This window comes from Hermetia illucens, chromosome 6 (assembly GCF_905115235.1).
Source record: "Hermetia illucens chromosome 6, iHerIll2.2.curated.20191125, whole genome shotgun sequence".
Lineage (NCBI taxonomy): Eukaryota > Metazoa > Arthropoda > Insecta > Diptera > Stratiomyidae > Hermetia > Hermetia illucens.
Window position 1 is genome coordinate 72229592 of NC_051854.1, and position 14199 is coordinate 72243790.

Consider the following 14199-nt stretch of genomic DNA (forward strand, 5'->3'; position numbering starts at 1 on the left):
CGGTAATGCGCGCAAGAAACGTAAGACCAACACATCTGCTGTGGCCGACGCTTTACTGTGCTCCGCACCAGGGCTTACATCCACGCGTCTCGCGGGGATTAGGACCGGTGTGCCGGGAGGTGATCAAATCAGCGAGAGAGATCTTAATGAAGCTGATCCCTCCCACAGGAATACGAACACGAAGGCGGGAAGGAAGAGGACGTATGCGCAAGCTGCGGCCTCTGTTCTGACTGCTGCCGTGGGAGTTTCCTCCAAGGATGGCAAAATGTCAGAGGGACAATTTACCAACCTCCAGGAATGCCTGTGGAAGAAAATGATGGAGCCTGGAACGAAGCCACGATTTAACGATCAAGGTTTTCGTGATGGGCTTCTCCATTTGGAGTGCGCTGACGAGGCTGCCTTAAAGTGGCTCCAGCAGGTAATCCCAACTTTGAGTTCCGGCGGTCGGCCCAAGTTCACTATCGTGAACACTGAGCTACGCAGGACGGAACATGTTGGATGTTGGCTACCGGGCCCTCGAAGGAAGGCAGAGGACATCATCCGCTTGCTGGGTGAACAGAACCCGGGCATGGACTTTGGGCACTGGAGGGTGAAGTTCATGAATGCCAGGAAGGACCAATCTACAAACGTGGAGGGCTTCAACTTGGTATTCGAACTGGATCAACAGAGTCTGAATGTGCTCAGGGGAAGTCACCATATGGTGCTCCACTTTTTCCTATATAGACTGAAATTCAGTCATATCAGGAAACTGTAGGGCAGCATCTCCATTTTGAGAGCGAAGAGCGAAGATGGTCTTCGACTCACACAACATAGAGCAAATTGCAGCATCTTCGGTGCGCTCTCCCACAATGGAGACGTGCGCGGAGGATAGTGCATACAGGGGCGGAACCCCCGTTTGGGGGCTCGCACTGGGGAAGGGACTACAGAGTGAATCCTACCTGCTAGTAACTTCTCCTACACCTTACAAGGAACAGGCGGAAGGAAGGGAAGCCAGAGACGTGAACGAAACTGACTTGATGCCAGTTCGAGTGATCGAATCTATGCAACCCGGACACCGCAAACCAAGTAAGGTGCTAAGTAGAAAACAGACGAATGCTCTGCGGGATGAGATGAGATCTTTCGTGGATGAGAACATGGGAATTGCGGTACTCCCAAGTACGGCTTTTCTCAGAGAAATCAATCACGAGGGGATCAAGTCTCTGGCGGTACGGTGTGGGGGAAATCCCGTCATACGCGGACTGCCACATACGTTTCTAACTGTTTTCCATAAGACAATAGACTAAGTTTATGTCGAAAAACATAAAGATTGGTCAAATCAACCTGCAACATGCCAAAGCTCCCTCCTACCTGTTGGCAGCGAGAATGACAAAGCTACAGGATTTCCCCTATATCTTTTTGGTGCAAGAACCGTGGGTTCGATTTAACAGAATCTGTGGCATTGGATCAGTAAAGGGGGCTAGGATCTTCATTCTTGCTGAAAGGTTTGAAGAGACTGGTGGAGCGTCACATTCGTGGAAAAGCACTTAGGTCACACCCATTTAGTGAAAACCAACATGCTTACCAACGTGGAAAGTCCTGTGAGTCTGCTCTTCATTCTTTGGTCACAAAAATAGAGGATGCAACTGTGAATGGTGAGTACGCGATGGGGGTGTTCGTGGACATTGAAGGGGCTATTGACTGTGCGCCTTTTCAAAAACTTTGTGATGCCGCCAGAGCGCATGGTGTTGATGATGCTTTAATTAAGTGGATCCATGCTACGCTAACGCAAAGATTGCTGTGCGCTGAGGTAGGGGTCGATCACTACCTGACTACGGAAGCAACGAAGGGCTGCCCCCAAGGAGGTGTGCTTTCGCCGCTTCTGTGGAGTATGCTGATCGACTCACTGCTATGCGAACTGCAAAATTTGCCAATCCACGCTCAAGCTTATGCTGATGACGTGGCTGTACTTGCTGTTCATCGGGATCTTAGAACGGTGTGTAGGAATATACAGCGTGCCGTTGATTTGATAGACAGCTGGTGCCATAGACATGGTTTGTCAGTTAATCCAAATAAAACCACAATGGTTTTATTCACAAAAAGGAGAAAACTGGATGGACTTTGCCTCCCTGAGATGAGGAGTACTACCCTTCAACTCTCCGAAGAAGTGAAATATCTGGAGGTCACTCTAGATAAAAAACTTCTTTGGAACAAACATGTAGAGGTAAAGATGAAACGAGCTCTCACAACTTATGGGCTGTGCAGACGGACCTTTGCCTCGACATGGGGACTCAGGCCTCATGTGGTAATGTGGATATACGTTGCCATCATTAGGCCGATGTTCCTATATGCATCCGTAGTGTGGTGGGTTAAGGTGAGACAAAAAGGTTTTCACCGTAAACTAGCTGCACTGCAAAGAACTGTTTGTCTGGGTATCACTGGTGCCATAAGCACGGCATCCGGCGCAGCTCTGAATGCACTACACAATTTGCAGCCCCTGGATATATTTATTGAAAGCACTGCAATGAGAGCAGCTCATAGGCTAATTCGATTAGATCTATGGGAAAACAACGGATGTGGGGGCACAGAGCATTGGAAGAGTTACTGGGAGGACTGAATCCAGTTCTTACAATGCCTTCCGATTCTCGTGTCCCCATACATCTGTTTGGTAGAAAATATGTAGTTACCCTGAAGCGTAGAGAGGACTGGGAAGACCCAGAGGAATGCGTGGAGGGATATACGGAAGTCTTCTACACCGATGGCTCAAAAACAGAAGAGGGTTCTGGAGCCGGAGTTTACATCTCGAATAAAAACGAGAAGTGGGTTTTTCCTTTGGGACAATATGCAACGGTTTTTCAAGCCGAAGTTTATGCGATCCTAAGGGTGGCAAACTGGGTGATTGGCGAGCGGTTGAAGGGCAGGCGCATCGCAATCTGCAGTGACAGTCAAGCTGCACTGAGGGCATTGAGCAGTCCTTTGATCACCTCGAGAATCGTTCAGGAATGCAGAAACCGTTTGAACTCTATGTCTAGATTCAATACGGTGGAACTACTCTGGGTACCTAGTCACTGCGGCATAGAGGGAAATGAAATCTCGGACGCTTTAGCGAAAGAGGGGTCAATCTCCCCTATGCCGGGACCGGAGCCAGCAATTGGAGTATCAGTGGCATTGGCTAAATCTGTTTTCAAAAACTGGGAACAAGTTTCCCATAATGACAGGCGGCAGAACCTAAATGCTGCTCGACACACCAAACTTTTTCTGCCAGAACCCAACATACGTACCGCAAAGTTTATCCTGTCGAAAAGCAGGAGGACTTGCATTTGTATTGTGGGCATTCTGACAGGCCATAATTGACTAGCTGGGCATATGTTCAGAATAGGAATTACCGAAGATGATACGTGTCCCTCCTGTAATGAGGAAGCGGAATCCACCGAGCATTTCCTATGTGAATGCCCCGCCTATGGACGCATCAGGCATCAGATCTTTGGTGCCGATGTTCTCCAATTGCGACGGGTAGCATCACATCCACTAACGGAAATCCTGCGATACGTGAACGAATCCGGAATATTCCGTTAGACGGGGGACGCGAGTACAATGGACCAACACGGCCTGAGTACTCAGAAGCTGTAGCTTCTCCCCACCATACACACACACACACACACCACTCGGCCACCAAACTGTCTGGAAGCGGTTTACAGTTAATTGAAAACACCAGCGGATCTGCGAGGTTCAATAAAATTCTGGCCAAGAATCTGAACTCCTATGATGCCTGGCCAGAATCTTATTGAATTTTTTTCTTTAAAAGTCGGAAGCCTCCTGGATGAAATCTCCTGGTGAGACCTTGGAGCTGCTACTCCGTTAACACTTCCCCACTAGTGATGGAAACTGTGAGTCAGAACCTTGCACATTGATAAATCCAACCAAAAAAGGGAGGTGATGTTATTTACTACAGGCAAGGGTACTCGAATTCCACCTTTCGTGACTAAATGGACGAAGTTTAGCACTTCCCGCAAATGTAAAGCATCTGAGTTAAATTGGAAAATATACATAAAATTCAGGGAAGAAGAAGAAGAAATGAATAGCTTTAACGTCCCTTTTGTGAAGAAAGTTAGTCTTCAGCCGTGGATGTCCCATTCTAATGACGATTCCATTGTGTCGTTGCCGGCGCTAAGTATAAAATAAAATAGAATCGAGTTCAGCCTTAGCATCCTAGATCCTAGTACCTCATAAACTCTGGGCTTTTCCAAAAATTACGCCACAACTGAACCGAGTTTCAAGAGGAATTTTGCTTTCTAACTTTCTAACTTTCTATCACTGACGATCAAAGATGGTTTATGGAGTCGGTGGGGGAGTTTTCTCGGATATGAAAAGTGTATTTGACTCATAGTGTTGTTAGTGTATTCCCAGCGGAGGTACTTGTGACACTAAAAGCCTGAGATAGCTGTGATATATCATAGTTTTTCTGAATATAGCTCTGACGACTGTCAAGTACGGAATTTTCTCGCGCTAATTAGCAATGCTGACTTCAGACGAGGAAGGCTAATTGTCTTCGCTAGGTTGACGGCCTCATATAGCAAGACCCGGTCTGGGAACTGTTGAGCCAGATGGACATACCTTTGTTTCTACTGTGGTTTATCTTTCGTGTCAGCTGCACTAGGATCTATATGTTTCCGGTTTCCGGAAGTGCTGAGAGATATAACAGTTGCATTTAATGTATCGTCCTTCAGATATGTGTGCTAGTCATGTCTCTGTGTGGAATCCATTTATCATCTAATAACTTAGTCCCAATTCGGTGAACATAGTAATTCGTTCATATGCTCAATTAAAAAAATAGCTCCTCGGGTTCTTATTTTATACAGCTCCTGCCAGAAGAATTTAACTACAAAGCGGATTAAGTCGAAAATACCTTCAACCTGATTTTCATAAAAAAGCGTGGAATAGTTAGGCTCTCAAAGTCCTGTCCTGTAAGCAGGAACTGACCATACAAATATAATTTTCATAGGATAAAATTGTTCCCAAACCAGATTCATTTATTCTCAGCTTAGAAGCACAGAACCCTTTTCAATTCGAATGGTCAGTTTAACATACGTATGTGGTTTATCTTGAAGAAGACGGAAGTGACCAAGAAGTTTAATTCAACCAAAATGTGTTGCCGTGAATTTCACTGACTGTAAATCTGCCTGCATCGACCAAAGCTGTCAACAACTTACCTAAAATGCCCAATCGGTAATTTAGCGTAACGACAATGACTTTGCCGTAGCTAGCCAAGACCGAACCATCGTAAGGATTTCCACTGTTCCATTCGTAAGACTCTCCATGGATGTAGACTATCACCGGATACTTAGATGTTGGCCCGCTTCCACCTACAAATAGTAAAAGTGTCTTATACATATAAGTATCATTTTCCTTGTGGCTGGAACTTTAATGACTTTTGAGAAGTTCCGATTAAATACTCACCCCATTTGGGAACGTAGAGATTGAGATAAAGACAATCTTCACTTTCGCTCTTTAGATACGGCATGAGTCTCACCAACTGGTCGTAGCGGCCTTTTGATAAATTGTGGTGTTGTTTGTTTAGGTCCGGTAAATTTTGTGGACATACTGGTGGCAAGTGGGATGCATGCTTGATTCCATGCCATGGCGGTGGAGCTCCTTTAAGGCAGATATAAATAACGGGATGTTAAAATGTAATTTTGGTACTTTAAATAATTTAGTAGCTTGAAGATGTGAAAGTTTAGTAGCTTTATGGATGGGCGAATTACTAAATTTGCTTGCCTGTTTAATTCACAGCATGGACAAGGATGTGGGTCATTATAGAAGTCGGTCAAGTCGAATATATCAAAGACAGATTTAAAACTTTAAGTGGACTATTTCGCAGCAAATATTCCGTAGCATCATAATTTTTAAGATATTCAAAATATAGTATATCACAGAGACTCATCAAAAGGACTTAACCAGGGAGCAGCATGATCTCTTCTCCCTTTGACAAAAGGATAATTGGTTAATGAAATAAGGAGTTCCCCTACGATATTTAGATTGCAAAAGAGATGAATGTACCTATTATTATTCTGTTGAGGGGAAGTCACACCGCATTCTTAAAGAACTATTGAGCCCCTTTTACGGGTTATAATGTACCTATTAATCATAACCTCTCAAGCAAGCCTATAACCGTTAGGATTTTTAGTGTATTCCCTACTTCTAAATCTTTCAACTTTGCGTCAGGTATTAAGTGTTTTCCTAGATGCCTCAACTTACTTTATACAAGTGCCGGATACTCTCCCGGAACGTGTATAAAGGTTTCAGCACACTTTGTACAGAACTTGAAGGCAATGTTCGTAGATATCCGAATCCCTAGCGTCCCTAGGTGATAGTTTTTGGTGAGATTCAAGCAATCCTTTGTGCGCTTGAGTTCGTATCCCCCAAAAAGCACTCTTTACTGCTCCATTCCTGGTAGGTCCCCGGTATAGCTTCCTCAACCATTCCTTTTCATTTTTTAATGTCATAACCATGAACCCGTTTCCTATTCCACAGAAGGGTTCTGGCCCGTGTAAAGGCGTCCCTGCTCCCTTCTTGGCCAATCCATCTGCTGCCTCATTGCCTTTCAACCGAACATTGCCTGGAACTCAGAGTATGCAGACCTTGTTGAACGAGCCGAGGGTATTCAGTCTCTCAAGGCATTCCCATATCAGTTTAGAGTTCACCTGATTGAACCTAAGTGCCTGGATCGCTGCTTGGCTGTCAGTCAGAATAGCAATGTTCTGCCGCCTGTATTTCCTTTGGAGATTAAAGGAGGCATATTTGTCTATGACTTATACAGAGTGCGGCAGCATAACTTCCTTTTTTAAAATGCGCGCCACTCAGTTAGTTGATGTCATAGCGGAGCGCTAGTAGTCTCGTTCAAGAGGGGATACTGTAAAGTTTTGTCCCGACATGGTTCAGTCGTCATCATGCGTTGGAATAGTGAGGAGCGTGCCTTTGCCATTGAGGTTTACTTTTCAAGCGGATGTTCGGTTATTGCAACACAGCGTGCATTTCGGAATCGCGTTAATTTAGCCCCGTTGGCTCCCATCCCAGACCGCAAATCAATTGTTACATGGGTCACTACATTCAGACAAACTGCAAGACAACAAAAGGAAGAACTGGAGTCCGTCGGCCCGTTAGATCACCTGAGAACATTGAAGCAGTGAGAGCGTCAATGTTGCGATCGCCACGGCGTTCTACGCGCAAACACGCATCTGCTCTTGGACTATCCGATCGTTCTGTGAGAAGAATTCTTCGTGATGATCTTCATTTTCATCCCTATAAAATGGCGATAGTGCAGGAACTTTCAGAACGTGACTTCAATTCTCGGATGAACGCGTGTGAGCTTCTTCTTGATGTCACAAAGTCACAGTGTGGTGTGCAATTTCCTCAGCTGGAATTATTGGTCCCTGGTTTTTTGAGGAAAATGAGGTTACAGTGACAGTGAATTCGGACCGGTATGTAAACATGCTACAGAATTTTTTTTTTTCCATGGCTAGAAAATTTGGATTTGGGGGACACTTGGTTCCAACAAGACGGTGCAACAGCACACACTTCAAGAGCATCAATGGCTGTTTTGAGGGAACACTTTCCAGAGCGCCTTATCTCAATTAGAGGTGATTTGGAATGGCCGGCACGCTCTCCCGATCTGTCCCCTTGTGATTTTTTTCTATGGGGTTTTTTGAAATCCCGTGTTTATGTGAACCGTCCAAGAACCTTACAAGATTTGAAGACCAACATCCAAGAAGAAGTTGCCAACATAGCACCTGCTATGCTAACAAGAGTCATGACAAACGCCAGAAATCGGTTTACGCAATGTATGGAGAATGGGGGACGTCACCTAACAGATTTGATCTTCAAAACAATGGAGATAAAAACTTTAGACATGTACCTACATTATAAAAAATAAATAAATATTTTGCGATGCATACAATAGTTTTTTTTAATTTTGAAAAAAGGAAGTTATGCTGCCGCACCCTGTATTTCCGCTTGGAATATACTAGCTTGCTTGCTCATTGGCTCCAAGTATATTTTCTTTGGGCCAATGGACCAACTAATCAGTTGCTGGTTGAAGCGGTATATCACAGCCATGCTCTCCCAGTTTGCCTCGTTACTCCAACGTGTTTTAAACTTTTTATCGAAATGAAACCTCGTTGTGATGTTGGTATCAATAATTCGAGATACCGCCTGGAAACAATATCAATCTTTTTTCCATTTAATATATTGGCCTCCTTGGATGCATCTATATGCGGATATGGAGAAGTGTTAATCCAGGGAGGACCCACTGATTGTATATCACAAGTCAGTCTTTGGAGTTTGTGTAACTCTCTGGCTTGTGTGCTGAGTTCCGTTCTTTCTGCCAAGATTACCATCGCATAGGTAATCATTGGCCTTACTATTGCAAGGTACACCCAAAGTAGTATCTTCAGGGTGGAACGCCATTCTTTTCCTGCTATAGACTTACAGATTATCAGAGCCCTCGTAGTTTTCCGAGATATGGCGTAATTTCCAAATATTTGAACTCTGTTTCTTGTTTCACCTCGATGTCGTGTAACCTTATGGTTCTCAGGTGATCAAGTTTACGTTTCCTTGTGAATGGTATTATGGTGGTTATGGCTGAATTGACCCGCGGTCCCACTTTCTTGCACCAGGCATTAGTAGCCCTTAATACAGTTTGGATTCTATCACATAGGGTATCCTCATATTGCCTGCCGGTACTTCTATTTGCCTACTCTCTAGCGTTTTGCCCATTTAAAAAGCCAGGATGTTTCCCACTCCCTTGTGGCTCAGGGCATATTTTACCTCTGTACGCAATGTATTGTCGAATGTTCCATCAATATCCAAAAACGCACGCAATGCTAATTCTTTTGTCTCTATGACACCCGTAGTATATTCATCAGTTCAAGTAGTTTGTCAAGCAGTTTCAGTTGACCGTCCTGCCCGGTAAGCGTGTTGACGCTGATGTAAGGGATTACCCTTTAGAACGTTAGTTTTAATATAGTTGTCTATGACCTTCTCCACCGTTTTGAGTCCGAACGATCTTAGGAAAATTGGTCTGAAAGATTTAGGGTGAAAGGGATCCTTTTTACCCCCTTTCGGAATAAAGACCACTTTTGTCTGCCCCCATGCCCTTGATATATATATTGGTGGAGCTTAGTTGAAGTGGCCTAGTCAACCCTCCAGGTTACCAAGCCTAATAAGCGGTTCGTCAACCGAGTTACTTGGGTTTGGAATGACGATGCTGAAATGATGATCCATGAAAAGAAACGCCTCTAACACAAGTTACCGAACCGGGAGGCAAAAAAGGCGATTGCTGCCATCCGAACAATCCATTACAAATATCTTTACGATGAGTTGCATACTAGGGTTGGCGAGAGGCCTCTATTAACTTGTCAAACGCGAAAACCAATGCACACCGGACCTCGAACACTTCTGTTACGTTTATGACCAAAAAGGATACTTTCCTTACGACGAGAATATTTCGAGCATAAGAATTGCCGACATTTGGAGAAATTTCACCTGCCAGCGCTACTGAAGGCGACGAAATAATAAAACAAATGAAATCGGAGGAAGGAACAGAACCTGACGACATCACATCTGAACCCTACAAAACAAAGATATGTGACCCAACGTCTTGCTCGATATTAGAAACGAAGAAGGCGACAGTCAAATGAGCAACAGAGGTGGGAATACCCGGATAGCCAGCTGGTTAAGTGGAGCTTCCGATCCGAAAAGAATAGAGCTGGAAAAAGTGATTCAGCTATGTATGTTGTATGAATGAATACAGTTATCTTCAAATAAGCCTTAAGAAGCCATACAGGAAACAAGGGACACAGAGATAGGCAGCTGTGCTTTGAGGTAAATATAAATCAATTGAGCAAGACTTCGCATTGGGGTCCCTTTTGTGCAGCATAATTTGGGGCAGATTGCTGGGCCTTCACGTGCCAAGGAGGCACCGTTGGCAGTGGTGGCAGTTGCAAAGTACCCCGAGAACGTGAAACTCTATGGAAGTGAAAGAATTCATGTCATCGAAGCATAGTTTTCAATAATTAAGGTGGATATGGTGGACGAAAAGATAGAGGCAAAGTTCTGGTCGGTAATCATGAGGTCGTTTCAAAAGCGATCATTAGATACCTGGGGGGTAATGATCGATGTCAAGTTGAGCTTCAAGAGACAAATAGATTATTCGCGAGGAAAGCTAGCAAAGGCTAGTTCAGTGCCAAAATATAGTCACTGGCTGCTTATTGCTGGGGCGGGGAAATTCATCCGCCTGTATGAGCGAGAGAACTGGACAACACGATGAACTGGAAAAGCGCGAGTTAGGCATACCGACCAATAGTGCTGAGGGTGTGCACCGCATATGGGATAGTATCTGGTAAGGTATTATGTGGCATCGCGGAAATGATTCCTAGCGAATGATAAACGATAAACACAACAATAATCGAAATACAAGAAAAGTTCCAAGAATTGGAAGGAGCCAGTAAAGTGCGGCAGACGGTGGTCTAGAGTGCAATCAGTTTGAAGTAGGCGAATCTCAGTTCCTTTACTTCATTTGTGCTCTCCTGGAACTCGTTGAAACCTTTTACCCGCATAAAGGGGAGGAATGAAAGGGTTCCCCCTCGATAAGGAAACCGAATATTCACATTTGTTTCATAACAAACTAGCGAAACTTCAATAACGATTTTCTGGTCTTTGTATCTTACCTAAAAGAAATGGTTTCAGTTCTAAAAGATAAGAGGAACAGCTTAAATAGCTTTCCCCACAGTGACGAAGTAATCTATTCCCAAACCTTTAATCAGCTGAAGGACAAGATTAAAGAAAACTCAAAATAACATAAATCTATTGCAAGCGAAGGGAAGCAGCTAAAGATAATTTTTAGCTTGGCCTTGTAAGTTTAGATTCTATGCCTATAAATGAGTGGAAGTTAATCAATAAGGATATAAACGACCCATCGAAATGCAAATGGTCAATATAGCCTCTCAAAGGACAACAATGACAATAACCAATAGATCATTAACTTTAGCCATTGTAGACCCTTCATAACAAGGGTCTAAAAGGAAAAAAGTGATCCGTGATGCAAGTGTAAATTCGAGAGGGGCCATCCTCTTAAAGTCTACCTAACTATTCGACGATTAGAGGTTACGGGAAGAACAGCCTGAGATGTACAATCTGCCTTATTCCATGTACAGGGGGGAGTCGAAATACACAACTGACAGTTGATGGCCGTTGACAGCCAGCATAGCTTACTTCAACTTAAAAAAACTTTTTCGCGCGAAACGTCTTACTGTTTAAGACAATCCTCCAATATTCCTAGCAGACTAGGATTCTTAGCAAGAAAAATTGCGATCCCTTAGTCGCGTTCTTGAGAAAAATCTTCGAATAATTTTTGGTCCTCTTCAAAGGAATGGAGGATTCCCTTGCCTATATAGCGACGAAATTTACCATGTTCGTCTGGTTGCGGGTAAAATCCGGCTTAATAAGTTGCAATGACTGGGTCACTAAGGATGATCCAGCCCGGGAAGTCTATAAGGGCAATATCTAAGGCAGAAAAGGAAGACATATCAGACCCTGACTCAAATAGAGTGACGGTGTAAGCCGGGACGCTAGACAGCTTCCAGGGATATCCAATTGGCGAACTTCGGGGCAAAATCGGTAGGTCTAGAGGTCCTTATTATTGCAGGCCTACACGAAATAGGGGTGACTGTGACGTTGGTAATAAAGATGAATATTTTTATCTTTGAGAAATTTTTTGATAAAACGAGTAGGTTGGAACTATCGTTTGTAAAATCGAAGACTGAAAAGGGTCTTCAAAAATTTGTTAACGCTCTAGGAGTGCAATACGGGAAAATTTATATAATAACATATATCCAAGGGAATACGCTATTGCGATGACGCCTCTCGTCCAAGCACCTTCTCTGAATTATTTGCAATTAAACTTGCAATAAAACTATGGCTTTACATATTTCGAAAATGAAATTCGAGCGCAACAAATACTCCAATGAAAGTACATAACATGAAAGCAAATAACGTTTCGTGTTGACTTTGCAATCAAAAACTATTAATTAACTCTGTACTGACACCAGAAACACGGAAACTCGTATGTTTCGCAAAAAAAAACCAATTTAAATTTTACCAGAAAAGTTCAAATTACATCAAGGCAAGTCAACCACGCTCATCATTCAACAGAAAGCAATATGTCGTCACCATCTTGAATTTTTGACAATAATCGAATTCTCTACCTTTTTGTGAGTGGGCTGCATTTTCTGACACCATATTAATTAATTTTACCACGAATTCTAGCAATATGCAACACAATAACGAGAAAAAAACCCAAAAAAAAATTGAAAGAATATTCTGTGCTGGGTATTTATTCGGGGACGAACTCTATAAATAAATACACATTTTCACCAATTAATTTTATTTATGAGATACAAAAGTATTTAATCGTTTTGAAATATTTCGATAACGACGTAAAAAAACTATTTAATTATACCAGGGACACATTCATTAGAGAAGGCACCAAATATACAATATTTGTCTTTTAATTATTATTATAAAGTGAAAGCCACTCAACCTTGCTTACAGAATGTATTCTTAAGGTTTTGTGTAAAACAAAACCTTAATAAAGTCGGTTTACTGTCTCCCTTTTTTTTGAGAAGGTGGAAATCTTCCAAAGACACTGATCTGGATACACCAACGTGTGGGATTTTTACCCACTAAAACCACCCCCCGATTCCCTCCCTGCCCCGCTAAACCATCATAAGGTATTACATCACGAGGCGGAGTCAGCTCACTCTAGCTCACTCACCTTTCTTCTATACGCGGCGCACGTGACGGCGCTTTTCTCCTACAATCGTGGAGTTGATCGCATTCCAATTCTCTTAATGTGCTACCATTTTCGGCACTAGATTTTTTGGTACCAGCACCTCTCCTAGAGTCTTCTCTAGATTCCTCCATTCGTCTAAAAATCTCGGGCAGTGGAATAATACATGCTCTGCGTCGTCTGGGGCTCCATGGCAATTTGGATAGTCTGGTGAGGTCTCCAATTTATATCTGTGCAGGTATTGGTATAATATATCTATCCTCCATACCCCGTGAGAAAGAGGGTAAGATTATAATTGATCTCAACGTGTCGTCTCTCCAACCACTCCTTGATGACAGGAATGAGCTTGTGAGTCCACCGATCCTTTCCGAGTGTTCCCACCGCTCTTGACATCTATTTATGGCTCTTCCTCTCAGCGTTTTTCGTCTGCGATAAGGGAGAATTTGGCTTCGCATTGTATATGTTCGCCATTTCATCTGCCTAGATGTCAATGGGCATCATTCCAGAGATGACGAATGCTGCGTAATCTGAGACAGTCCTGAAGGCAGACCATACCCTCAGGCTGTCCTCAGTTTGTTATGGTTACCTAACATCCGCAATGCCTCCCTCCATACTGGGGTTACATAGAGAATGATTGAGGTTACCATCCTGGTTATAAGCAACCTAGAGGTACGCCGTAGTTCTCCCACGTTCGACATCATCCTCGCCAGGGCCATACTAGCAGTGAATGGTTTATCGCAAACATACTGCACGTGTTGCCTATAACTGAGCTTCCAGTCTATCACCACCCCCAAGTATTTGATTTTCGACTTGGAAGTGATGATCTGATTTCCGATTCTAATACAAGCGTAATTTCACTTCCTGCGGCTAATGATGAGGACCGCTTCCGTTTTCGCCTCCGCAAGTGTCAGACGAGAGCTCTCTAGCCAACTATTAACAGCACTGATTGCCTCGCCAGAATATAACTCAGTATCTTCAAGATGCTTTGCGTCAACAACCAGTGCTATGCCGTCAGGGTAACCCACTACCGTGATTTCCCCCAGAAGAGGATGATTAAGTACTTCGTTGTACATGATGTTCCACACTAGTAGGTGCAATAAGGAGCCCTGCGGGACACCTGCGTAAATAACGTTTTCCTGGGGTCTGTCATCAATGTCATAGCACAGCCTCCTTTCAGCTAAATAACTATCAATAATAGCAGCGAGAGGGGCGGGAATAACAGCCTTCGCTAGATATTTGCGGATTAGATTCAAATTGACCGAACTGAATGCATTTTTCTTGTCCAGAGTTACTACCACGCAATATTTGCTGGTATAACCCTTTCCGTGAATTACATCTTCGGCCAAGCAGTAACCAATGGTTGGCTTTACGGAACCCAT

At 43.5% G+C, this 14199-nt stretch overlaps 1 protein-coding gene across 1 annotated transcript in view; it reads right to left on the reverse strand.

The window, feature by feature from the left end:
* Nucleotides 1-14199, reverse strand: part of LOC119660046 — a 70811-nt gene that overhangs the window by 25137 nt on the left and 31475 nt on the right. The window contains exons 2-3 of the mRNA XM_038068424.1: nt 5434-5628; nt 5187-5339 (exon numbers count right to left, since the gene is read on the reverse strand). Coding sequence (XP_037924352.1) covers nt 5187-5339; nt 5434-5628 — 348 coding nt within the window. The remainder of the gene's footprint in view (nt 1-5186; nt 5340-5433; nt 5629-14199) is intronic.